Source organism: Hipposideros armiger, unplaced genomic scaffold (assembly GCF_001890085.2).
Source record: "Hipposideros armiger isolate ML-2016 unplaced genomic scaffold, ASM189008v1 scaffold_108, whole genome shotgun sequence".
NCBI lineage: Eukaryota > Metazoa > Chordata > Mammalia > Chiroptera > Hipposideridae > Hipposideros > Hipposideros armiger.
In genome coordinates, this window is record NW_017731458.1 from 3,498,426 (window position 1) to 3,521,053 (window position 22,628).

Here is a 22,628-nt window from a genome sequence, read left to right on the forward strand (position 1 = left end):
TACTGTGGTATATACTCATACACAATAAATAATGGGGTTTAAGCAAGACTGTTGATCTATACACTCTGTTGGAACACTCAGCACTGTCATTGCACTATACTTGCTATAATCCTGGTGGTGCAAGCTCAGATAGCAGATATTTGTGATTCAGACTAGGGTTAGTTGTCCTGAGACAGCTAGAACTTAACCTCCATCACAAGGGTAAGAGAACAAGCAAAAAGTTTTAACAAGAACCCTTTCCTTTATCCCAGGAAGAGGCTTTGTATGAAACCAATACCAAGAGTTTTTATTAGCATCCATTTCAGGGCAGTGTGGGTTGGCTGGCTCTCACATAGCACCTTGTCCCCACACCCATCTACCATGTCCAACCGGTCTGTCTGCTTCCCTCACGCCTTGCCCAAGAAAGGACAAGGACTTCAGAGTGTTCTCATTAGTGTTTTCAATTGGGTGCAGGCTTGAAAGGTGGAGAGGCTGGATGCCCCAGGTTTGGGGCTAAGTCTCATCTCAGTTTGTGTGAGGCTGTTTTCCCTTGGTTGTGTTTGCTGCCCTTGCCACAAGTCCCAGGCTGTATGCCCCTTACTCCGTCAAGAATTTGTCTTTGTGTTGTTGGCTGGGTACACGGTCAGGGCAGAAATCAGAGCGGAGGAGACGGGAAAAATAGATGAGAATCATAATGTCCAGCATGAGCAGGATACCCAGCAGGAAGGTGCCGAGGGTCCTCTGGCCCGCATATCGCAGGAAGAAATAGGTGAGGTAAGCCTGAGGGGCCAGGCGGAAGAGAAAATACATGACCAAGTTGACATACTTGTTGATCCGGTAAAGGAGGTGGTCCTGGGCATTGTTGATCTTCATCATCATACGGATGGTGAGGAAAATGTTGCTGACCTCCACCAGCAGTGTTAGGACACCTCCACCTACAAACTTGCTCCAAAAGATGCCTGAAAAAAAAGCACCCATGGCCTAGAGGGCAAGGGAGAGAACAGGTTAGGAAACAGATTGCAAGGCTTTCCTGGAAGTTTGTCAAGACTACCAGATTGAGGGCTAGAAAACCTTCCCGTTTGCTTTCTTCTGGCATATAGTTCAGTGAGTCCAACATTAAATTTTTATCCCTGGGTAGAGTTTATAATCTGTTTAAGGAGGTGAGGCTATGGATTGCTGGCCTCAAATAGGGAGCCAAGGGCACAAAGGTAGTACCAACCCTTTAGCATCCTAGCACAGGAACATGTAGGGCACCGTGGGAATGGGGTTAAGGAAAGATGGTCATCCCCTTCCCAGGTTCAGGAAGATCGGTGAGACTGAAGTTGCTAGCACCAGGCCTAGACCACATCCCATTTCTCACCATGACATGATGGACGAGGTATTCCCAAGAAGCTCGAGCCTGGCCACTAACCACGATGTCCGCTGTGTCGTGGATGAAGTACCCTAGTGGAGGGATGAGAGAGGAGGTCACGAAGGGGATTTAACAAGTTAATCCCCGTTCCCCCACATACTTCATGCTTACTGGGCAAGACTTACCTGTGGAGAAGCAAACTAGCAGATAGCCAGAAAGCGACCACGCCGTCTCAATCTCCACCAGCAGTTCTGGGGTCTGCCATACACTGGGGGGGAGGGAAGGAAGCAGGCAGGGGCTCATCTTCCCATTGCCAAGGACCCTCAACTCCCAATTACCCACGCCAGTCCCAGGGGAGTCTGGGCTCCCACTACAGACCGGGAAGCGAGGAGGGGCTTGGCCGAAACCCAGGTGTCTCCCGTTTCCCAGGTGAGGTCCTCTTCCCCCTAGGGCAGCTGCCGTCCCCGATTGGTTACAAGCAATCATGTGAGGCTGCATAGCCTCAGCCCCCCGTGATGGGGAGAGTAACTACGGGATCCCCTAGCTACCTTCACTCTCCCGGTCCTTCACTCACCACAACAGTGCCCAGATCCCTGACACAATGGAATGGGCGAAGGAGACGAGCAGGTTGTGCCAGCGCCAGGTGCGCAGCGGGTCGGCTCGCACGTGCGCCGGCAGAGGCAGGCGAGAGAGCGCGCGCCGGAGCGCCCGGAAGGTCAGCGTGGCGCCCAGGAGCAGCAGCAGGGCGGGGTGTAGCAATGGGGGCATGCTGGCCCTCGCAGCCGTCGGTCTGTCCGCCTTCTAGGCGGCCTCCTCAGGCTGTACGGGGAACTGGGCTCCTTCTCGGGCCAGTCCACCCCGGTCGCCTCTCCCGCCGGCCGCCAGCCTCACACACAGTTTTTAGTGGAGCCCTCTAGGCCCCTTCGCTCCTCCCGTTCCCTCCCAGAGGGCCTCTGCCCCCGCCCCTAGCCGCCCGCGCCCCCGCCCCGCCCAGTCCGCTTGCCCCCGCCCCTCCGGCGCCTCTGCAGCGCGGAGGGCGCGAGCCCCATTTCCCCGGGGGCCTCCCGCCTCTTGCCTGGCTCCCGCAGACTTCGGGCGAAAAGGGGCAGTCCTGGGGCGCCGCCATGGAGGCACCCCTTGCTGGCGCCTCCCGACTGCCGACTCGCGTTCGCTTGGCCTCATTAACCCGCGTCCCCACTTTCCCCGGAGCCACCGGCTCCCCCGCCTGGGCGGGTACTGCGAGAACTCTCTCCGCCTTCAACTCCTTTCTGGGCATAGCTGGGCAGGACCCGTCACACACCCACGTCTTTTAAACCCGGGTTCTGGGGACAGACCGGATCCCCGCCTCCGACAACGATTTCTGTCCAGATCCTGTTCTACCGTTGGATTCACTAGCTTATTCAGGCTAGAGATGGACGTGTTTACCTGCCTCTACCGCGCCCGCACTGAGTCGGTTCCCCTAACCCATCACCATCCCTCCTCCCAGCCCGCTCTTGGGCTCCTGGGGCCGAAGTGCTGTCACAGTCCTCCCTCAGGCAGTCCCCAGCTCTCTTCTCCCAGCTCCCTGGAGGCTGGAGCGGGGAAGACAGCCGGTTTGTCCAGGCTGCTAGGGTGACACTCTTCAGGCCAGTGACCTGGAGCAGTTGCAGCTTCTGGCCACTAGGTGTCAGCCTGTCCTCACTGTGGCGTGGGATCCCCTCCCACCTCTAAAGCAATGAGGTGGTTGCTTTTGAGCGAGAGTTAGCCAGCCATACGCCGGCAAACAGGGGAGCCGCCAAGAGCCGAGTTGGGAGGTGGGGGGAGAAGGAGTGGGGCGCGGGGAGTGCGAAAAAGGTGCTTTGAGAGGGAGGAAGAAGCCTGAGGCGCCAGAGACCCAGGGACTAAGAGGTTTGGGTGTTTGTTTGCTAGGCCTTCCCTGGTGGCTCCGAGGTTATACATTAACCCCTGTGAGGCTCCTGGGTCAACCAAGGCCCAACCGGTTTCTAGGTGAGTGCATGAGTGTCCCGGATGAGCGGCTTTCCCCCTATGCACTTCCCTTTGCTCAAAGGGCAGCTTTGTGCACTAGCCAACACCGGCCTAAGCCTGCGAGGGGCCCTCATGGGGCCTTTCTAGTGGTCATCCCACATGGGCAGGTTTGGGCACTCTTTCGAAGGGTGGAGCGGGAGCAAAGATAAACACCTCATTCCTCACATTCCTCACCTACTCGAAACAGGGACGCTATCCCTTAGCTAATCACCATCCTCTTGCTCCTTAACTGAGCTTTTGTGGACTTGTGCAGAGCAGAAGGTACCAGGGAGACACCTGGAATTAAACTCACTTCCGGTCAACACCCTAAACCATCGTACTAACTAGGCCCCTACCTCTGGGCAGAAGCCTGAACCCTTTTAGGCCAAACGGGTGTCTTTCCTCCCCTCCCTCTCTTTCACATAGTGGTCTTCTCTCCTCCCATCTTCCCCTAAAGGGGTTCTCCCTAGTTGAGCATTGAAGGCAGATTACCCTGCGGTGGGGTTGTGTGTGTTCAGCTGGGGGTTGAGTGTGCTGACGAGCGCAGTGTTCACTAGTCGGGACAGCCTGGAAAATGTATCATATCCTCCCTAGGTGAATCAACTTGCGCAGGTCGGGGTTTCCCTTGTCCCTCCCTAGGCAAATACAAAACTAACCCTGCTCCCTGCCCCACAGACCGAGGGTGCTGAAGCTCCAGGTCCAGAATTCGTCCCGATGAGAATCTGCTCTCCCTTTCTCAAACAGCATCATTAGTGGGCAAAAGGGGGGCCAGAGAAAGGACGTCCTTGCTTCTCACCCTCTCTCGGCCTGCGCAGGGCACCCCTCCAGTCTAAGGAAGTTTTGCGAGGGCCGGATGCAGCCACAGGTGTGGGAACTGGGTGGTTCCCTGCAAGCCATTGAGAAGCGCGCAGAGAAATGGCACGTCGTCCCGTTTCTTCCTTGGACCCTGGAAAAGCGACCCTGTTGATCAGGTTTGCAGGAACCGTGCCAATCAGCAGGCAGAGATGCGAGGCTGAATCCACACCTAGCTTCACTTGCTCCGCCCCGCAATTATTTTGCAGTGTGGGGGAGTGGCTCTGGAGTGGGCGGGTCCGCGCACGCGCGCGCGTCGGGGTGTGGGGGTTCCGGAAATGTGACTGGGAAATGAGATGGAGAAGTACGAGAGGATCCGAGTGGTGGGGAGAGGTGCCTTCGGGTGAGCCAGGGCTCTGGGGGAGGAAATTGCTCGGGGAGAGGGAAAATAAACCCCAACTCTGTCCGGGAAATTGCTGCCGCAGTTAGCTCCAGCGCCAAGGCATGAATGCCCACTCTCTGGGAAGCCCCGCCCAGGCTTCCGGTCCCAGTCCTGGCTGGGAGACTCCGCCTCTAAAAAGGTCACGCCTCCGGCAAACCTTTGCGCCCGAGCTCTGTTTGATTCCTTACTGACTTCGACAAATATTGATTGAGTGCCAGCTAGACATTGTCAGGCTCTCGGCGCTGGGTATACAGTTAAGATCAAAATAGGCGTGATCTTTTTCCCTCTCGGAGCTTACAGACTATAGGCAGAATATACAATAAACAAGACATTGTTAAAGCAGTTAAGAAGCTGTGAGAATAGGGTACACCACCAGGGAAGTAATTATTTGGGGTGGTCAAGGGAAATTTCCCCGAGAGGTGAAGTACAAAGCCAAGGCTTGCGGAATGAGGACCAGTCTGAGGTGAAGGCAGAGCTTTTCAGATGAGGAAACAGCATATGTGAAGATGCTCACGTGGGAGAAAATTCAGAGTAGTCAAGGAACTGAGAAAAAGACTAGTGTATTTGGAATGCAGTGGGCAAGGTAAAGAATGTTATAAACTGTGAGGGAGGGACCAGATTCTGCCATTGTAGGCTCAGGTAAAGGTGTTGAATTTATTTGCAGTGTAAAGGGAAAATGTATGAGTGTAAAATGTTTAAGCAGAGGATGTGCTCTTGATATGATTTTCATTTTTAAAATATAACTCTTGCCGCTGTGTGGAATATAGATTTGAGGGTGACAAGAGTGAAAATTACCATTTTGAAAGGTAGTGCAGTATTTTAAGCTAGAATTGATGATTGAGCCAACGGTTATCACAGAAGACACAGAGGAAAATGGATGGGTTCATACTGTTTTGGAGATAGAAACAGGATTTACTGGGCCGGCCGGGTGGCTCATTTGGTTAGAGTTCAAGCTCTGAGAAACAGGGTTGCAGGTTCGACTCCCATGTGGGCCAGTGAGCTGAGCTTGCCGCTGAGCTGCCAACCAGCAGGCAGATGGCTCAGCTGGTGAGAGTGTGTGCTCCTCACAACAAGGGTGCCGGTTCCACTCCCGCATGGGATGGTGGGCTGCTCCTTCCCCCCGCCCCCGCAACTAGATTGAAAGCTGTGACTGGACTTGGAGCTGAACTGTGCCCCCCACAACTAAGATTGAAGGACAACTACTTGACTTGGAGCTGATGGACTCAGGGAAAGACACACTGTTCCCCAATAAAGTTAAAAAGAAAAAGAAAAAAAGAAACAGGATTTACTTATATGTTAGTGTGAAATGGAGGAAAGAGTCTGCCATGATTTTCATGTGTCTGACTTTAATAACTATTTGCTGAGATGGAATAGAGTGAGAAAGGAAAGATTTTGGAGGGCAGAAATCAAGAGTTTTATTTTTAATTAGTTAAAATTCAGGATGCTTGTGAGCCATTCAGATGGAGATGCAAAGCAGGTAGTTGGATATGTGAGCTGGGCTCAGAGGAGAGGCCTGAACTGGAGATACAACTGGAGATACTTAGATGATCACCTTGTAGTCTGTTCAGTCAGCAGATACTTACTGAGCTCCTGCCATATGCCGGGGAATGTACTAGGCTATGCACTGGGGATGTAGTGGAGAACAAAAACCCTGCTTTTATAGACACTGACCACAGACTTGGAAGAAAATAATAATATGAATGGCTTCCACTCATTGAGCATTTTTGATGTGCCAGGCACTGTGCTAAGTGCCTGACATGCATTTTCATTATTTGATCCTGTCAACAACCTGTGAGGTCAATCCTGTTTTTCAGATGATGATGTCACATAAGCCAAGACCAGATAACTAGTAAGAGGAGGAGCCAGGATTTGAACCCAGGCAGTTAACTTCAGATTCTGTGGAAACTTAGAAAGATGAATACTAACTTTGCCTCATTGTGCCTGTCGTGAAACTGAGTCTCAAATAAGTTAAATGAGGGCCGGCTGAGTGGCTCATTGGTTAAGAGTTGGCTTGGGAGCGCAAGTGCTGAGCAGCAGGGTCACCAGTTAGAATCCCACATGGGCCAGTGACGCTGCGCCCTCTACAGCTAAGATGGTGAACAACAGCTCGACCTGGAGCTGGGCTGCTGTGAGTCACCAGCGGCAGCATAGGCTGCAGTGGGCTGCCATGAGCTACCATGAGTGGCCAGCAGCCAGCGTGAGCCGGCAGCAGCCAGCATTAGCAGCTGTCCAGTGGCCGGTGACCAATCTGCCTCAGCTGGGAAGAGCGCAATGATCACAATACCAACATGGGCCAGTGAAGCGAAGTCCTCCACAACTAGACAGAAGAACAAAAGGACAGCAACTTGTCTGCTCCTCTTCCCCGATTCCCCAATGCTGTTCCCTCTCCCAATTCCCCAATATAAAAATAAAAATAAGTTAAATGACTTGTTCAAGGTCTTACAGAGTTTGTGGTTAGTCCTCCCCATTCCTAAACTCAGGGTTCCGTGCACTTAGTTAGATGGTCTCTTAGTTTGGGTGCCATTACCCTCTCTTAAGCGTAGTTACCATCCAGTCATCAGGTCTGCCCAGTGTGATATGTGGCTGGAAGCGCAGCTGGTACCCACTGTTATACTCTGTGTTCTCAGGATTGTACACCTGTGTTTGCGCAAGGCAGACCAGAAGCTGGTGATCATCAAGCAGATCCCAGTGGAACAGATGACCAAGGAAGAGCGGCAGGCAGCCCAAAATGAATGCCAGGTCCTCAAGCTGCTCAACCACCCCAATGTCATTGAGTACTACGAGAACTTCCTGGAGGACAAGGCCCTCATGATCGCTATGGAATATGCACCAGGTGGGCCAGACTCCTTGCACTGGCCTGGCTCCGAGGGCCTCTCACCTCTGGAAGGAGGCAGACACAGATCAGCCAGCTTCCCGCCTTGCCTTTGAATGGGCTTGGCTGAGGGTCAGCAGTGTAGAGTTCTAATCCCAGTAGTGTGATGCTTGGCAGGCTCTTGCCCTATCTGGGTCTTTAGTTTTATAAAAGGAAAGCCTCAGGCCTGGAAAAGCCTAGATCTTGACTAGTCCCTTGCGGCTGCAGGTGGCACCCTGGCTGAGTTCATCCAAAAGCGCTGTAATTCCCTGCTGGAGGAGGAGACCATCCTGCACTTCTTTGTTCAGATCCTGCTCGCACTGCATCATGTGCACACCCACCTCATCCTGCACCGGGACCTCAAGACCCAAAACATCCTTCTTGATAAACACCGCATGGTCGTTAAGATTGGCGACTTTGGCATCTCCAAGATCCTTAGCAGCAAGAGCAAGGCCTACACGGTGCCTGGGCATGGAGGGGACTTCAAGGGTACTGGAGGTTTTGAGGGCCAAGGTGCACTCTGCAACCCTTTCTCTCACCCCACCCCGAAGACCTTGGACCCTTAGCGCCTGGCTGGGTAGTCCTACAAGAGGAAGCACATTGTCCTGCTTTGGGGAGAAGTTGTCCCCAAATGGGCCTTGGTCTTCCCTTCCTGGGCTGTAATATTAACTTCACTCTTGCAGGTGGTGGGTACTCCATGCTACATCTCCCCTGAACTGTGTGAGGGCAAGCCCTACAACCAGAAGAGTGACATCTGGGCTCTGGGCTGCGTCCTTTATGAGCTGGCCAGCCTCAAGAGGGCCTTCGAGGCTGCGGTGAGTAAGCACCCCTAAGGAGACAACTGGGAGATCTCTGTCTCCCTTCCCCTAAAGTCCTCAGCTCCAACTGCTTTTGTGTGTCTTCTCTTGTGGCTGAATCATGTCACCCTCATCAGACTGGTGGATTACCCCAGAGCAGGGCTGTGGCTTTCCTCAGATGATGGGTTCCTGAGGGTAGGGATTGGGTCCCTCCTTAAAACTAAGGACTCCTGAGGGCAGGGCTCTCCCTGATTAGGGACCCTCCAAAGGGCAAGACTTAAGTTTTCCCAACAGCCTGAGGTTTCTGAAGACATAGCTGCAGCTCCCCTATCAGAGGTTCCTGATAGCAGGGTTTGGGTCCCCTATCATCCTGGGAGTCCCCTCACCAGACTAAAGGGTCCTGAACGCAGGGCTGTGACCACCCATCAGACAAGGGGCGGGGGCTGAAGCTGGAGGTGCTGCCACCAAAGAGCCAAGCCTGAGGCTCTGGCCAACCCAACTTGATGCCTTCATAGAACCTGCCAGCACTGGTGCTGAAGATTATGAGTGGCACCTTTGCGCCCATCTCTGACCGGTACAGCCCTGAGCTGCGCCAGCTGGTCCTGAGTCTGCTCAGCTTGGAGCCGGCACAGCGGCCACCGCTCAGCCATATCATGGCACAGCCCCTCTGCATCCGTGCCCTCCTCAACCTCCACACCGACGTGGGCAGCATCCGCATGCGGAGGCCTGTGCAGGGAATGGGGGAGGGGGTCCTGGGCAGAAGGGGGCACCCGGTGGGAGCACAGTAAGCCTGGGGCAGAGGGGCCCTTAGGGCAAGTCCTCCATTTCTGCATGTGGGAATGCCAGGGAGGGTCCGTGTCCTGAGGCCACCATCTGTCCTGCAGAGCAGAGAAGTCCCTTGCCACCGGGCCACCCATGGCCCCTGGTAGCACAGGGATCAGGACCACCAGCGCCCGCTGCAGGGGTAAGTCCAGTGGACCTTCCAGGTCTCCTTAGACACCATTCCATTCCCACCAGTTTATGGTGGGAACATAACAGCCTGATGTTATTGGGTTGTCGGTAAAGTCATGACACATTTTTGCAACGAAAAACATAGAAAAAATACATCACGACTTTTCCAACAACCCAATATATCCCAACAGCCTGATGAGCTGTTCTCACAGGTGTCCCCCGGGGACCTGCACGGCCAGCCATTCCACCACCGCTGTCATCAGTGTACACGTGGGGTGGCGGGCTTAGCTCTCCACTGCGGCTGCCAATGCTCAACACAGAGGTAATCCAGGTGGCCGCTGGACGCACACAGAAGGCCGGCGTCACACGCTCTGGGCGCCTCATCCTGTGGGAGGTGAGCCGGCTGGGGCGGGCCTGGAGTGGGGGTAGGGTCACCGCAAGGAAGGGGGTGCTCTGGAGCCACTCCCTCCCCTGTCACCCCCCCAGGCCCCACCCCTAGGTGCTGGAGGGGGTGTCCTCCTTCCTGGGGCAGTGGAACAGCAGCAGCCCCAGTTTGTCTCACGGTTCCTGGAAGGTCAGTCAGGCGTGACCATCAAGCAGGTGGCCTGCGGGGACCTCTTCACAGCCTGCCTGACTGGTGAGCCTGTCCAGAGACTACCCTGTGGGGACCCCACTCTGTGAAGGCCCCTCAGAGCAACTTCCCTCTTTGCCAGTAATTTACAAACTGCTCACTTAATAATGCTTCTATCTGCTAATTATTGAGCACCAGAGGTTTACTTACGCAGCCTCCTCTACCCTTCACAACAGGCCTAGAAAAGTAATTGTGGTATCCTCATTTGACAGCTCTGGAACTAAGGCTAAGTCACTTATCCAAAGTCACACACTTGGGAAGGGAGACCCCTGTCTTTTTTCTCACCCCTATCCCATTCATCCAGCCCTAGCCTCCAGCTAACTTTATTGCTCCTCCAACCCAAGGTTGGACTGATTCATCTGGAAAAACAGCCTAATCTCTTCTCTCCCTTCCCTTTCCTCACTGCCCCTCTTCCCAGATCGAGGTATCATCATGACCTTTGGCAGTGGCAGCAATGGATGCCTAGGCCATGGCAGCCTCAATGACATCAGCCAGGTGGGTGTTGTGTGTAACTTGGGAGGAGGATTGGGGAGATGGCAAGGAGCCCACATCTGAGAGCTGATATGCAGGTCGGGGGCTGGGGAATCCCCAGCAACCACAGGTCCCTCTAGTCCCCAGAGTGCACCTGTTCTGGGCAGCATCAGGGGAAGTACAGAAAGACCAGGCTTCCCCAATGGTTGTAGTATGGAGGGGGGGAAGGGAGGGCGTTAAAGGGACAGCTCTCATGAGCATTCGAGCCTCCAGCTTCATCCCTACACAGGATGCTGAGTCCAGGCCCTTACCCAGAGTCTCCCTTTGCTTCCTCTCTCTCTCTAGCCTACCATTGTGGAGGCCCTGCTGGGCTATGAGATGGTGCAGGTGGCCTGTGGGGCCTCTCACGTGCTGGCCCTGTCCACTGAACGAGAATTATTTGCTTGGGGCCGCGGAGATGGTGGTAAGCTTTCCACCCTGTTCCAGCCTCTGACTCTACCTCATAGCACCTCCAGCCATGATTTGTCCCCCTTTAAACCCACCTTCTACCCCACGGCTTTAGTTTCTGCTCCCTCTTTGCTCTCAGATTCTATTCATTTATTCACGCAACAAACCTTTATTGCACACCCACTATGTGCCAACCCTGTGCTGGGTGCTGAGACAAGATGAACAAAATGTTGCTCTTTCATGTGCTTATGATGTAATGAGGGAGATTTCATTCATCCAACAGAATTCATTATGGCCCTCTCTGGGTCAGGCATCAGGCTGGGCATTGAAACTAGAGATGACGTGGACGGGGTTCCTGTCCTCCTGGAGGGCTCAGTCTGGTGGGGGGAGGGATGACACATCTTCATCATGACAGAGGACAGACAGCATCAGGGTCCACCCAAGGTCCAGAGGTGTGGAAACCCAAGGAATGGCACGGGACTCCATCTAGAGGAGGTAGTGGTAGCATCTGACCATGGCCTTAAAGGAGAAGAAGGATTTTGACTCAAAGAGGGGCTAAGGATGCACATTTCAGGCTGAGGGAACAGCCTTTACTTGTATCAGACAAAAGAGACTTTAAAACAAGGACTATAACAAGAGACAAAGAAGGGCATCTCGTAGTGATAAAGGGATCAATCCAATAAGAAGATATAGCTCTCTAAAACATCAGTGTACTCAGCGCTGTTTCTGCTTCTCTGTGGGTCCTTATCCTGGCATCACCAACCCTAAAGCTCAAACTAGCCCTATCTGGGTTTCTCCTTGTAGGCCGGCTGGGACTAGGCACAAGGGAGTCCCATAGCTGCCCCCAACAGGTGCCCATGCCCCCAGGACAGGAAGCCCAGCGGGTTGTATGTGGCATTGACTCCTCCATGATCCTCACTGTGCCTGGCCAGGCCCTGGCCTGTGGAAGCAACAGGTAAATAGGTGGCCCAGGATGACTTGGCTGCCTCCTTGTCCTTCCTGGCTGCTAGTGCTCCATCTGTCATTGCGTGCCCCCCACCAGGGATTAGAGCTGAGGAGGGCTGAGTGTTCAGCTCAGGGTGGGATCTGTCCCCTGCTGCACCAGCTCCTGTTCAGGTAGGTGGGGCCAGGACAGTCTATACAAACTGTGTCCCCTGGACTTGGCTTCTGGCACTGCCTTCAGGTTCAACAAGTTGGGCCTGGACCAACTCTCCTTGGGGGAGGAGCCTGCCCCCCACCAGCAAGTGGAAGAGGCTCTGAGCTTCACACCACTAGGTTCTGCACCCCTGGACCAGGAGCCCCTGCTGAGTGTGGACCTGGGCACTGCTCATTCAGCTGCTGTGACTGGTGAGTAGGACCTGGACACAGGAGGCTAGAGGTGGACTCTCCTGGTCTGCTTGGGACCTCAGCTGAGGCGCCCCTTTCCTTCCTTCTCTCTCTTCTCCCTTACAGCCTCTGGTGACTGCTACACTTTTGGCAGCAATCAGCATGGGCAGTTGGGTACCAGTGCTCGCCGGGTCAGCCGGGCACCTTGTCAAGTCCAAGGCCTCCAGGGCATCAAGATAGTGATGGTGGCCTGTGGGGATGCCTTCACTGTAGCCATTGGGACAGGTGATCAGTGGGCACTATGGGGACAGATCGGGTTGTGGGCAGGCCCATGGGCGGCGATGGGGGGTTATGATGCTTAGGGCTGCTGAACTCAGCAACCTCATATTGGGGCCTGTATGGCAATCTCGAAGGACAGTTGCTTGATAAGCTGTGTCCTCCTCCTGTTTCCTTCCTTGGGATTCTCTTTGGCAGAAGGTGAAGTGTACTCTTGGGGCAAAGGGGCCCGAGGTCGCCTGGGAAGGAGGGATGAGGATGCCGGACTCCCTCGGCCAGTGCAGCTGGATGAGACACACCCTTACACAGTGACTTCTGTGTCCTGTTGCCATGGGAACACTCTCCTGGCTGTTCGCCGTGAGTTATAACTTCTCCCACCTCACCCACACAGGGTTAACCCCGCTGGCCCCCACCCCACATCCCCATCCCCAGCGGTCACAGCCCAAGTCACTAAAAGCAGCTTTAGCCCCCAGATAAATGAAAGCAGAAGCTGTGGGGTAAAACTGAGCCTCCTGCCTGGGGTGGGCAGGGGAGATTTGGGGCCTCATTGAAGGGCTGCCTTCACTGCTTCCAAGGGCATAAATGCATTCTTTCTCCTCCTGCCCCCAGTCTAGTTTAGTTTGGACCAATATTTCTGATCTGGCAGGTTCCAGAGTCCAGGGCCCAGTGTGGGGGTGGAGGTGGAGGTAGGTGACACTTGCTAGAGGCACTGCCCTCTGGGAAGCTGCAGCAGTTTCTCTTTTGTACTCTCCAGCCATCACAGATGAGCCGGTCCCCCAGTGAGGCACCTGGATACACCTCTGGACTACCCTGATATTGCTACTCCTCAATGTTCTTGAAAAGTACAGGTGCTTGAGGCATGACTTTCCCCACCTACCAGCCCCCCGGATTGTGTCCAAAAGGGTATAAGAACCAGTGAAGCCCTTGCACCCCTGGATTGTGTCCAATGAGGTATAAGAACCAGTGAAACCCTGAATATGTAAAACTCAACCCACCCTATTCCCCCAACACCTCTCTTTTTCCTCCCTGCCCCTTCTCTTAAGTCTTTGTCCCCAGGGTTCAGCCTAGCTAGAGTTGGAAGCCAGACCTAACCTTTGGAAGCTGGGTGGTCTTCAGAGCCTTGGCAGAAAAAGGCTGGAGGTGGCTGTGGCTCCACCTAGACCGTGCCCCTTCCCCTAGCCTGGTTACAGAATGTGCTCCTGGTGTCCACTGGGAGAGCAGCTCAGTGGAGCAGGGCAAGCCTGGGCCTGCCTGGACTGGCCATTCCGGCTGCCTGCCGAGCCTCTGCATTGCCTGGGGCAGGGAGGTCAGAGGGAACTCTGTCACCACCCCCACTCCTATATCCTGAGGCTGGGATCTGTACAGCTTTTGAGTATCTCCCTTCCCCTGCAGGAGGGAGTGCATTACCCAGCCCGCAATGTAATGCAAAGGGAATCCCTGCAGCAGGCAGGTTGTGTTGCACCCCTGGCCATTCCCCAAAAACAGGTTGGGGGAAAGTGTAGCTGGTTCGACCAGACCAGTTCCCAGATGACTGGGAAGTAGCGCCAATAAAAACATCAGCTGCCTGCCTCGAGTTTGGTCTCTTCAGGAGTGGGGAGTGGCTGCCCGGTACCCCAGGGTTGGGCTGGGCCCTATCTTGGCCGCAGGGCCGTGGTGGAGGAAGGAATGTGGGCGCAGCCGGAGGCTGGGGCCCAGGATCCTCTGGCCCAGCGCCCAGCCCGGCCTCCCCGCCCCAGCCGGGCTCCCCGGATCTGGTTGCCAGGCTTCGGCTGCCTAGCACCTGGAAGCTGGAACCCTGGGCCCCTGGGTAACACGTGGCCCCCGAGACGGAGCTGTTGACTCTGGAGGAGCGAACCTTTGTAGCACGACACAGCCCGTCCCCCGGGGCTCTCCGCCCCATCCAGTGTCAGGAGTCCCCCGCTCTGGGGAGAAGCGGAGCCACGATCTCTCTTCCCAAGGGGAAAGAGTAGCCCCCTGCTTCAGGGAGGGGCGAGCCTGGCTGTGTGCCGAGCCCGAAGCCGCGAGTTTACGGGGTGGGAAGGGATCCCGGTTAGTTCGGGCACTAGGACCGCGCGGACGCGGCTCCGCCCCCTCTTCCGGCCGGCGGGCGAGCGGGCTGGCTGGGCGCAGGCAGCCGCCAACAGTCGGCGCCGCCCGGAGCGGGGAGCGCCGCCGGAGCGAGGCGCGGGCTGTGGGGCCGCCGCATGTCCGGCCCCGCTCGCCCGTGCCCGCCCGCCATGCCCGGCTTCGACTACAAGTTCCTGGAAAAGCCCAAGCGGCGGCTGCTGTGCCCGCTGTGCGGGAAGCCCATGCGTGAGCCTGTGCAGGTCTCTACCTGCGGCCACCGCTTCTGCGACACCTGCCTGCAGGAGTTCCTCAGGTGCGGGTCGGGGGTAGCGGGGACGGCCGGTGCGGGGACGGGAGGGGTACGGCATGGGGAGGGGCCCAGGCCAGAGACACGCCGGGCCTTTGTCTGCGCCGCGGCCCCGTCACCTCAGGGGCGCCCACCGTGACATCACGGGGCAGCGGTGACGTCAGGTCTCGAGGGAGAACCTCACACACTAATCCGTAGGGTCCCGGGTGCCACCGGCCCCCGCGCCCGGTCGAAAGAATTCAGTGTGTTCCTGCGGGGTGGAGGTGGGAAAAGCGCTTCCTGACCCGTGGCTGTCCCTTCCCCCTCACCTGAGCGAGAGCGGCCTCATCCTTGAACTTTGAATCCTCTGGGAAGAGGAGGACAAAACCCTCCGTCCCGCGCAGCACCTTAAGCCTCCGGAGTTTTCCCCCATCTAACCTCTGCTGATTCTTCGAACGTTCCGAGAACGGCAGCTATTGTTCTCCCATTTCACAGATGATGAAACGACAGATTCAAAGAAAGTCTGCGACTTGCCCATGGTCACACAGTTCCTTAAAGATTTCTATGGGATTTAAGCCCGGCCTGTTTGTGGTCACACAATAGAGGGAAGACTGTGACGCTCCAGCTCTCTCCTGAAGCAGCCCCTGGGGGTCTTGAGTACTGCGGATGGCCTGTACTATAGATCGTTAGGGAGGGGTCACACCCTGGGTGTTACTGAGTATCCCCTGCCCTCCGAGGACCCAGGTCACCTCATGGTTCTCAGCATCCATTGGTGGGCACCCTGTGGTGTCTCAAATCTCCTGCCCACCCTGGGAACTGCTCAGGCTTGGGTGTGGCGAGTTCGTGCCCCAAGAGCACAGGGGAAGCCTGGGTCAGCCATTGCCTCGTGTTAGGTGACTGTCTGCTGAGTGGATGGAGAGGCACGGGCACCCACAAGGGGAGCATCTCTGGGGCTCCTGCCTTTAGTGCTCTCTCCCACCCTCCCTCCCTCTGTCCTCTGCAGCCCCTAGCCTGGCGGAAATCTCAGCAGGCCCTTTGTTTTCTGTTCCCTGCAGCCTGGGCCGGCTCCTGCCCTCACATATGCTCCTGCACAAGCTGCTATGCTGCCCCCTCCTCCTTTTCCCTCACCCTCTCCCCTCCTCCCTTCAGTGTACACACATACTCCCCTACAGACACACAGTCCCATTGTCTTCTCCAGAGCCCTTCCCTGGGCCCTCTGGTTTCCAGATGAGGCCAGCTGAGCACTGCCCCCCTCCCCCCAGCTGACCCACCCTGACTGCCTCAGGGAAGGATCCAGGAGGGGGCTGCCAGGCCCCTTCCCTCCACCTCCTCTGCCTCTCTCTGCTGCTTCTGCCCCTCCTCCTCCCGGAAATCCCCCTTCCTCTCCCACAGCCCCCTCCCCTCATCCTGTCTTCTCCCCTGGGCCTGGGCCTCCACTGCACAGCCTAGAGCAGTCTGCCCCTGCCTCCCCCTTTCCCCTAGTGCCTGAGCTATGCTGCTGAGGCCCTTGGAGGGAGAAGGGAAGAGGTGGGGGGACAGGCGCTGCCCCTCACCGCCACGCACTTACCTTACGAGCAAGGTTGTCCGTAGCTCTGGCGGAAACTGTCTCGGCTGGGCCCCAAGCTGCCCAGGCTAATCTGCCTGAAGCCTGGGTACTTACTTTAGTCCTCTCCTTGTCTCCAAAACCATTAAGTCAGCACATTCCTGAAGCAGCCAAGCAGACCCCCCTCCCACGTGGCCCACCCCTCTTTCCCCACTCCTGCCCGGGCAACTACTCAGGTTGGTCCAGGAAGGCTGGTTGCCCTGTGGGCTTGGGCACACTTCATCAGTGCCTGGGCATGTATTGTTCTTGGCATTGGTGGCATGGCCAGTGGTAGTAGTGGGGTCGGGAAGGAGGTGGGTGCTAGAAATCCTTTGAGCATCTGGGGCATGAGCTGCCCGAGTCCTGCAGAGTGCCAGCATGGACAGGGCTGCCATGCGGCCTCTGCCTCTGCCTGATTCCTGCCTGTTTTCCACATATCTGACTCAGACCTTCCAGAAATGCCATGCCTGAGGGCCTTCGGTCTTGTTGGGTGATCCCTTGCCTTGCCTAGGCCATGCCAGGCATGTGTGACTGGTCCTGGCTAGGGTCAGCAAGGCCATGTTGGTGGACGGAGGCATGCCAACAGGTTCCTTGAGTGCTAACAGCCTGGTGGGGTGGAGGAGGAGGAGGGCAGCGGGCAGGGTCAACAGACCGGACACATGCTGTGCTGTGAGCAGTCTTGGCTGTGCTTGCCTGGACAGTCTTTCCTGCCCTAACTTCTCTTCTGTGTGCTGTACAGTGTAGCAGAACTTATCTGAGCTGTGGAATCAGGCATATCCAGGTGCTGCTTCAGCTGTAGCCTTAGTTGTTTCATCTGCAAAATGGGGACATTGAGCCCCTTCTCATAGGCAGCTAGTGAGGACTGATGGGAGTGCAAACACCGTGCCTGGGAGCAAGGCTTTCCTCCTCTGCTTTAACAGACACACCCTCATAGAGGAGGAAAGGGATGGGGTAAGGCGGCCCCAAGCTGACCTTTGCCCTAGGTTCTTGGCTAGGCACCCTCATAGGGTCTGGGCAGCCCTGGCGCTTAATCTCAGCCCATCCCTGTTCCCCGCCCCCGCTCCCCCCCAATCAACTTTCAGCCCAGCCAATGAAAACTAACCTGGGGGAAGGGGGTGGCTGGGCCGCTTATTCCTTTCCCCGTCCAGCTGCCATCCTGGGGGGAGGGGTGCCAGCTGCCACCTGTTGGCCAAATGCTGTCTGAGGCAGCTGTCTCTGCCTCTGCTGGGCCCAGAACCCCCCTCTCCAGGACAAGAGCTGGGATCTCCTGGGGTCATGGGGAAGTGGGTGCATTCAGGACTCTGCTTGCCCTCTCAGGTGGGGCTGGCTAGGAACCGGTCTGGTGAGAGGAGGCGGCTGGTGGTTGAGGAGGTGGGGCCCAGGGTTCGCCCTTCCCATAGTTTGGAGCCTTGACCTTGTCCCCTCCCCCTTCACAGTGAAGGAGTCTTCAAATGCCCTGAGGACCAACTTCCTCTGGACTATGCCAAGGTGAGTCCACAGTGCCAGGCAGAGGCCCAGGTACTGGCTGTGGCCCTTGGTGGAGACTGGTGCTGCTAGCAGCCAGTGGGCTCAGGGCCAATGTCAACCCAGTGCTGTGAATCCAGCGCCCCCCACAAAGGTGGCCTGTTCCCTCCCACCAGGCTAGTTTGCAAATGAGGCCTGGATTTACCCTGGAGGGCAGGCACAATGCCCAGTCTGTGGGGGTGCACAGAGCTGCTCTGTGCTCATAAGAAGTGCTCCCCTCCCCTTTGGGTGGCAGGCCAGACCTGTGGCTGAGGGCCAAGACCCCTCTACCAGGAGGAAGGAAACAGAGGGTGTGAGGGCTGCCTGGGACTGAGCAGTCTGATTGGCTGCCACTTCTAATGGGAGTGTCACGTGCAGACGTGTTGGGGACCCTGGGATCCAGCGATGGAGCAGATTACCTGCTGTGCCCTTTATCCCTGGGCATAGAAGGGAATATAGCCCAGGAGATGTTACTGGCTCTAAGGTAGCGCTAACCTATCTGGTGGGTGGAAGGGGCAGGAACTGGGGACAGTAGCAGGCTCTGACGCTGACCAGTCCTCGGCATCCCTGCCCCCAGATCTACCCAGACCCAGAGCTGGAGGTACAGGTATTGGGCCTGCCTATCCGTTGCATCCACAGTGAGGAGGGCTGCCGCTGGAGTGGGCCACTTCGTCACCTACAGGTGAGGCTCTGATGGGGGCAGGGGGACTACCCCTCCCTTGGCAGGCACTAACTGTAGTCCTTCGCACCAGGGTCACCTGAATACTTGCAGCTTCAATGTTATCCCCTGCCCCAATCGCTGCCCCACCAAGCTGAGCCGCCGGGACCTGCCTGCACACTTGCAGCACGACTGCCCCAAGCGGCGCCTCAAGTGCGAGTTTTGTGGCTGTGACTTCAGTGGGGAGGCCTTTGAGGTGGGTGGGGCCTGGCTGAGGGTAGAGGGAGAGTGGGGCACCTGGTGGACCAGGGATCCCTTAACTTAGGCCCTCTGGCATTTCCACAGGGCCATGAGGGCGTGTGCCCCCAAGAGAGTGTGTACTGTGAGAACAAGTGTGGTGCCCGCATGATGCGGCGGCTGCTGGCTCAGCATGCCACCTCTGAGTGCCCGAAGCGCACCCAGCCTTGCACCTACTGCACCAAGGAATTCGTCTTTGACACCATCCAGGTGAGGCCCTTCCTGAACTGTGGGCTGTGGGGCATGTAGCAGGGAGCCAGGCTACTGACCACTGTCTCTACGGCCCTAGAGCCACCAGTACCAGTGCCCAAGGCTGCCTGTGTCCTGCCCCAACCAGTGTGGCGCGGGCACCGTGGCTCGAGAGGACCTGCCGGGCCATCTGAAGGACAGCTGTAGCACTGCCCTAGTGCTGTGTCCATTCAAAGACTCCGGCTGCAAGCACAGGGTGAGACGCCCTCCTCTTTCCTGCCAGCCCCCTCCTTGGTCCTTGTAGCTTCAGATGTAGACTTAGGCCCTTGGTGGTCCCTGTTGTGCTCTGAAGCTTCCTGTCCTTCCCCCTGCTGGCCAGCTCCAGCATCCTAGTGCCCTCAGCCTTCCTCATTCAGAGCTGGGTGCCTGCCACCCCTGTACCTAACTACTCCTCCCCTCTCCCTGGGCCTGCCCCTACTAATAACTCTCCTTCCTTCTCCCATGGCCTGGGGCTTTGCCAACAGTGCCCTAAGCTGGCAATGGCACGGCATGTGGAGGAGAGTGTGAAGCCCCATCTGGCCATGATGTGTGCCCTGGTGAGCCGGCAGCGGCAGGAGCTGCAGGAGCTGCGGCGAGAGCTGGAGGAGCTGTCAGTGGGCAGTGATGGCGTGCTCATCTGGAAGATTGGCAGCTATGGGCGACGCCTACAGGAGGCCAAAGCCAAGCCCAACCTCGAGTGCTTCAGCCCAGCTTTCTACACACATAAGTATGGTTACAAGCTGCAGGTGTCTGCATTTCTCAATGGCAATGGCAGTGGTGAGGGCACACATCTCTCGCTCTACATTCGTGTGCTGCCAGGTGCCTTTGACAATCTCCTTGAGTGGCCCTTTGCCCGTCGCGTCACCTTCTCCCTGCTGGATCAGAGCGACCCTGGGCTGGCTAAGCCACAGCATGTCACTGAGACCTTTCACCCCGACCCAAACTGGAAGAATTTCCAAAAACCAGGCACTTGGCGGGGCTCCCTGGATGAGAGTTCCCTGGGCTTTGGTTACCCCAAGTTCATCTCCCACCAGGATATCCGCAAGCGAAACTATGTGCGGGATGATGCAGTCTTCATCCGAGCCTCTGTTGAATTGCCCCGAAAAATCCTCAGCTGAGCGCAGATGGGGCTCCAGAAGCAGCGGGGGTGGAACATGACCTCTGTCAGGCACTGGCTGAACCTGGAGAGGGGGCCGGACCCCCTATCAGCTGTCCTGCAGCCTAGGTTCTGTTACCCCATTCCCCCTCCCCCCTTCCCTGCCACCCTCAGGTGCCTCCTATTGGTGCTTCAGCCTTGGCCCCTGTGCGAGCAGGTCTTGTGGTCATCAAGGGCTTGGAAACAGGTGATCCCAGGACCTGTCTCCTCTCCAGGGCAGGGCAGACATGCCTTGGTGCCGGCCACGCGACCCGGACTGAGGTGCCTGCTGGTGCTATGTCCCAAGAGCCATAGGGGGGAGGGAGAGTTGGGTAAAGAATCTGCCTTGAGATCTGATTTCTCTTTCCCCAGCTGTGCCCCCCTCTGGTTATTTATTTACTTAGTGCCAGGAGGGCACAGCAGGGGAGTCCTGGTTTTTAATAAATCCTGAATTGTATTTATTAATTTGGTTCCAGCCTGACTCATCTGGGTTGGTTAGGGCCCTGGAAGGCTGGGTCCAACTGGGAAAGCAAAGGACTTGACTGGACACAGGATTCAGCGCCCTGCTGGGTCGCCCCCTAGTGAACGATAAGGGAAGTGCATCAAGTTTTGTGTGGAGGATGCCTACGCTGCCCTCTGGTGGTTATATGGGTGAGGTACAGGCTCTGGACATTTGATAAAGCTGCAGTTTTAGATCCATACCTTACCAGACTAGTGCCCCTGCCCTAGGCAGGTCTTTCTTGATCTAACGATAATAGCTATCATTTATTGAGTACTTTCATCGGCAGGCACTCCTAAGCACTTTACCTGCATTATTTAATACAACAATCAAGAGAAATAGCTTTTGCCACAATGAAGGCCCTAAGTAGGCGTAGTCAAGATTTAATGATACAATGATGCTCCCAGCACAAAGTAAGTGCTTGATGAGTGTTACTCTTAACTCCAAAGCGCAGCCCACATTCAGGGATAAGGGGTCTTCGAGGTGTACGAGGCACTTCGATTTTTTCATCCATACTCTCTTGCTTTTCATACCAGCCTCATTGTGTGCCTGTGATTATCCACATTTAACTGATGAAATAGGAACAGAGGAGTGACTTGACTTCAGTGACCTTTCAGCTGGTTTGGGGTAGGGCCTGGATTCTGTTTCAAGCTCCAGCAATCCCTAGAAGTATAGCTAGCTTCCATTAATTTTGCCAATAGATTTGGGTTTGGATCCTTATGCTTGCTTTTGGCAAGTTACTTAGCTATATGGGGGGCATCCTTATTCTCACTGGTAAAATTAGCGTAATCCTGCTCACCTAGATGTGTTGTAAAGATAAACCAGCACCAAGTGCTTTCACTCTTGTCTGGCCCTGAGAAGAGGCCCAATGATGGAAATTAACTAGAAAGGGAAAGGTTCAAGGGCTGTATTTCTTGCTTTCTCTCCTTTCCCACCTAGGCTCAGGTGCAAAGAGCCCTTCTCAGTGTGACAGGATGGAGCGTGACATAGCCAGCCTGAGAAACCACGATGTTAGTCCTCAAAAGGTCAAATTCACAGATCTAGGGTGGAGCTGGGGCCCTGACTACCTTGCTGAGAAAAGAAAAAGACCCCTTCCCAGATAAACCATCTTGGTACTGACAACTGGAAACGTAGGGAAAACCTTGGGCTCTAGCAGAAGAAATGCCGTTAAATGCTTGCTTCAGGCAACAGGTGGAACCATCCTTCCAAGAAAAACCAGACACCCTGCATCCAGCTTGGGCTTCCTCTCCTGGCAAGGCTGTGCCACCGCACCATTCATTCCGAGGGGATGTGCCTCCTCGAGTTCTGTGCAGCAATGAATGGGACATTGCAATTGGTCCCATACCCAGGGCCTAGCCCTCATTCCAATGCTGCTGCAGGCAGTCATGACCGCCTTGTGCAACCCAGGCCAGATTTTGCATCCAAGTGTGGGCTGCGCTGGACTCACCCAGGCACCTACCTCAGTTGTTGTTCACTGAGAGGCAGAACTGGGCTGACCTCACCACCTACTCTACCTCTGACCTTGGGTTGACTGCAGGTCTCATCTGACAGAGTTTCACAGGATGGTGATAGTAGTACAGGGAAAGCCCCTTCACAAAAGGGCACCCCATACAAACGCACTGCTCAGGAGGGGAGGGTGCTTTCAACTCCATCAGTATTCTGACAGCCACCTACTGGCTCTGGCTACCAAGGGTCTGATTCTCACTGAATCCCACAACTTTGGAATCTCTCCTTCCCTCCATCACATCTTAACTGAAACCCACACTCAGTAAGGGGAGGGCGGGGGATGTACAATTGAACCTTGAACAACATGGGTTTGAACTGCATGGGTCCACTTACAAATGCAGATTTTTTCAACACCGTACATGTAGTTTATGGTTTTAATATTTTTTTCTCTAGCTTTTATTGTAAGGATACAGTATATGATACATATAACGTACAAAATGTTAATCGACTGCTTATGTTATCGGTAAGGCTTCTAGTCAACAGGTTATTAAGTTTTCCAAGAATCAAGTTATTTTCGACTCTGGTGGTGGTGGTGGATGGGGGTGGGGG

The 22,628-nt window shown here is 55.7% G+C and overlaps 3 protein-coding genes across 5 annotated transcripts; 2 read left to right on the forward strand and 1 right to left on the reverse strand.

The window, feature by feature from the left end:
- Positions 1–251: 251 nt before the first annotated feature.
- On the reverse strand, positions 252–17,658 carry TLCD1 (TLC domain containing 1). 3 transcript variants are annotated; one of them, XM_019647090.1, is made up of 5 exons: positions 15,001–17,658; positions 4,131–4,280; positions 1,516–1,598; positions 1,340–1,422; positions 252–960 (listed from the first exon to the last, which is right to left on the reverse strand). In XM_019647090.1, exons 1-5 carry the CDS (start codon positions 15,102–15,104, stop codon positions 577–579), a joined length of 804 nt encoding a protein of 267 aa, XP_019502635.1. In that variant the 5' UTR covers positions 15,105–17,658; the 3' UTR covers positions 252–576. The 3 variants fall into 3 exon arrangements, with proteins under 3 accessions (XP_019502635.1, XP_019502638.1, XP_019502636.1); XM_019647093.1 differs by lacking the exon at positions 15,001–17,658 and having other exon boundaries at positions 253–960; positions 4,131–4,348; XM_019647091.1 differs by lacking the exons at positions 4,131–4,280; positions 15,001–17,658 and adding an exon at positions 1,905–2,286 and having other exon boundaries at positions 253–960.
- On the forward strand, positions 4,427–13,883 carry NEK8 (NIMA related kinase 8). Its single transcript, XM_019647088.1, has 15 exons — positions 4,427–4,529; positions 7,196–7,401; positions 7,648–7,880; positions 8,103–8,234; positions 8,732–8,940; positions 9,101–9,180; positions 9,380–9,561; positions 9,654–9,804; positions 10,217–10,293; positions 10,615–10,732; positions 11,521–11,671; positions 11,900–12,063; positions 12,169–12,327; positions 12,517–12,675; positions 13,073–13,883. Exons 1-15 carry the CDS (start codon positions 4,483–4,485, stop codon positions 13,099–13,101), a joined length of 2,097 nt encoding a protein of 698 aa, XP_019502633.1. The 5' UTR covers positions 4,427–4,482; the 3' UTR covers positions 13,102–13,883.
- TRAF4 (TNF receptor associated factor 4) lies at positions 14,434–20,539 on the forward strand. The gene is made up of 7 exons (XM_019647089.1): positions 14,434–14,698; positions 17,690–17,741; positions 18,334–18,438; positions 18,509–18,670; positions 18,760–18,921; positions 19,001–19,156; positions 19,425–20,539. Exons 1-7 carry the CDS (start codon positions 14,523–14,525, stop codon positions 20,055–20,057), a joined length of 1,446 nt encoding a protein of 481 aa, XP_019502634.1. The 5' UTR covers positions 14,434–14,522; the 3' UTR covers positions 20,058–20,539.
- Positions 20,540–22,628: the final 2,089 nt, after the last annotated feature.

Coding starts and splice junctions, on each gene's coding strand:
- TRAF4 (XM_019647089.1), top strand. CDS start 14,523: ATGTCCGGCCCCGCTCGCCCGTGCCCGCCCGCCATGCCCGGCTTCGAC. Junction 14,699..17,689: donor TGCCTGCAGGAGTTCCTCAG/GTGCGGGTCGGG, acceptor CCCCCTTCACAG/TGAAGGAGTCTTCAAATGCC. Junction 17,742..18,333: donor TTCCTCTGGACTATGCCAAG/GTGAGTCCACAG, acceptor CCCTGCCCCCAG/ATCTACCCAGACCCAGAGCT.
- NEK8 (XM_019647088.1), top strand. CDS start 4,483: ATGGAGAAGTACGAGAGGATCCGAGTGGTGGGGAGAGGTGCCTTCGG. Junction 10,294..10,614: donor GCCTCAATGACATCAGCCAG/GTGGGTGTTGTG, acceptor CTCTCTCTCTAG/CCTACCATTGTGGAGGCCCT. Junction 11,672..11,899: donor CTGGCCTGTGGAAGCAACAG/GTAAATAGGTGG, acceptor CACTGCCTTCAG/GTTCAACAAGTTGGGCCTGG.
- TLCD1 (XM_019647090.1), bottom strand. CDS start 15,104: ATGGGGGAAAACTCCGGAGGCTTAAGGTGCTGCGCGGGACGGAGGGTT. Junction 1,423..1,515: donor GCTAGTTTGCTTCTCCACAG/GTAAGTCTTGCC, acceptor TCCCTCCACTAG/GGTACTTCATCCACGACACA. Junction 961..1,339: donor ACCTCGTCCATCATGTCATG/GTGAGAAATGGG, acceptor CTTGCCCTCTAG/GCCATGGGTGCTTTTTTTTC.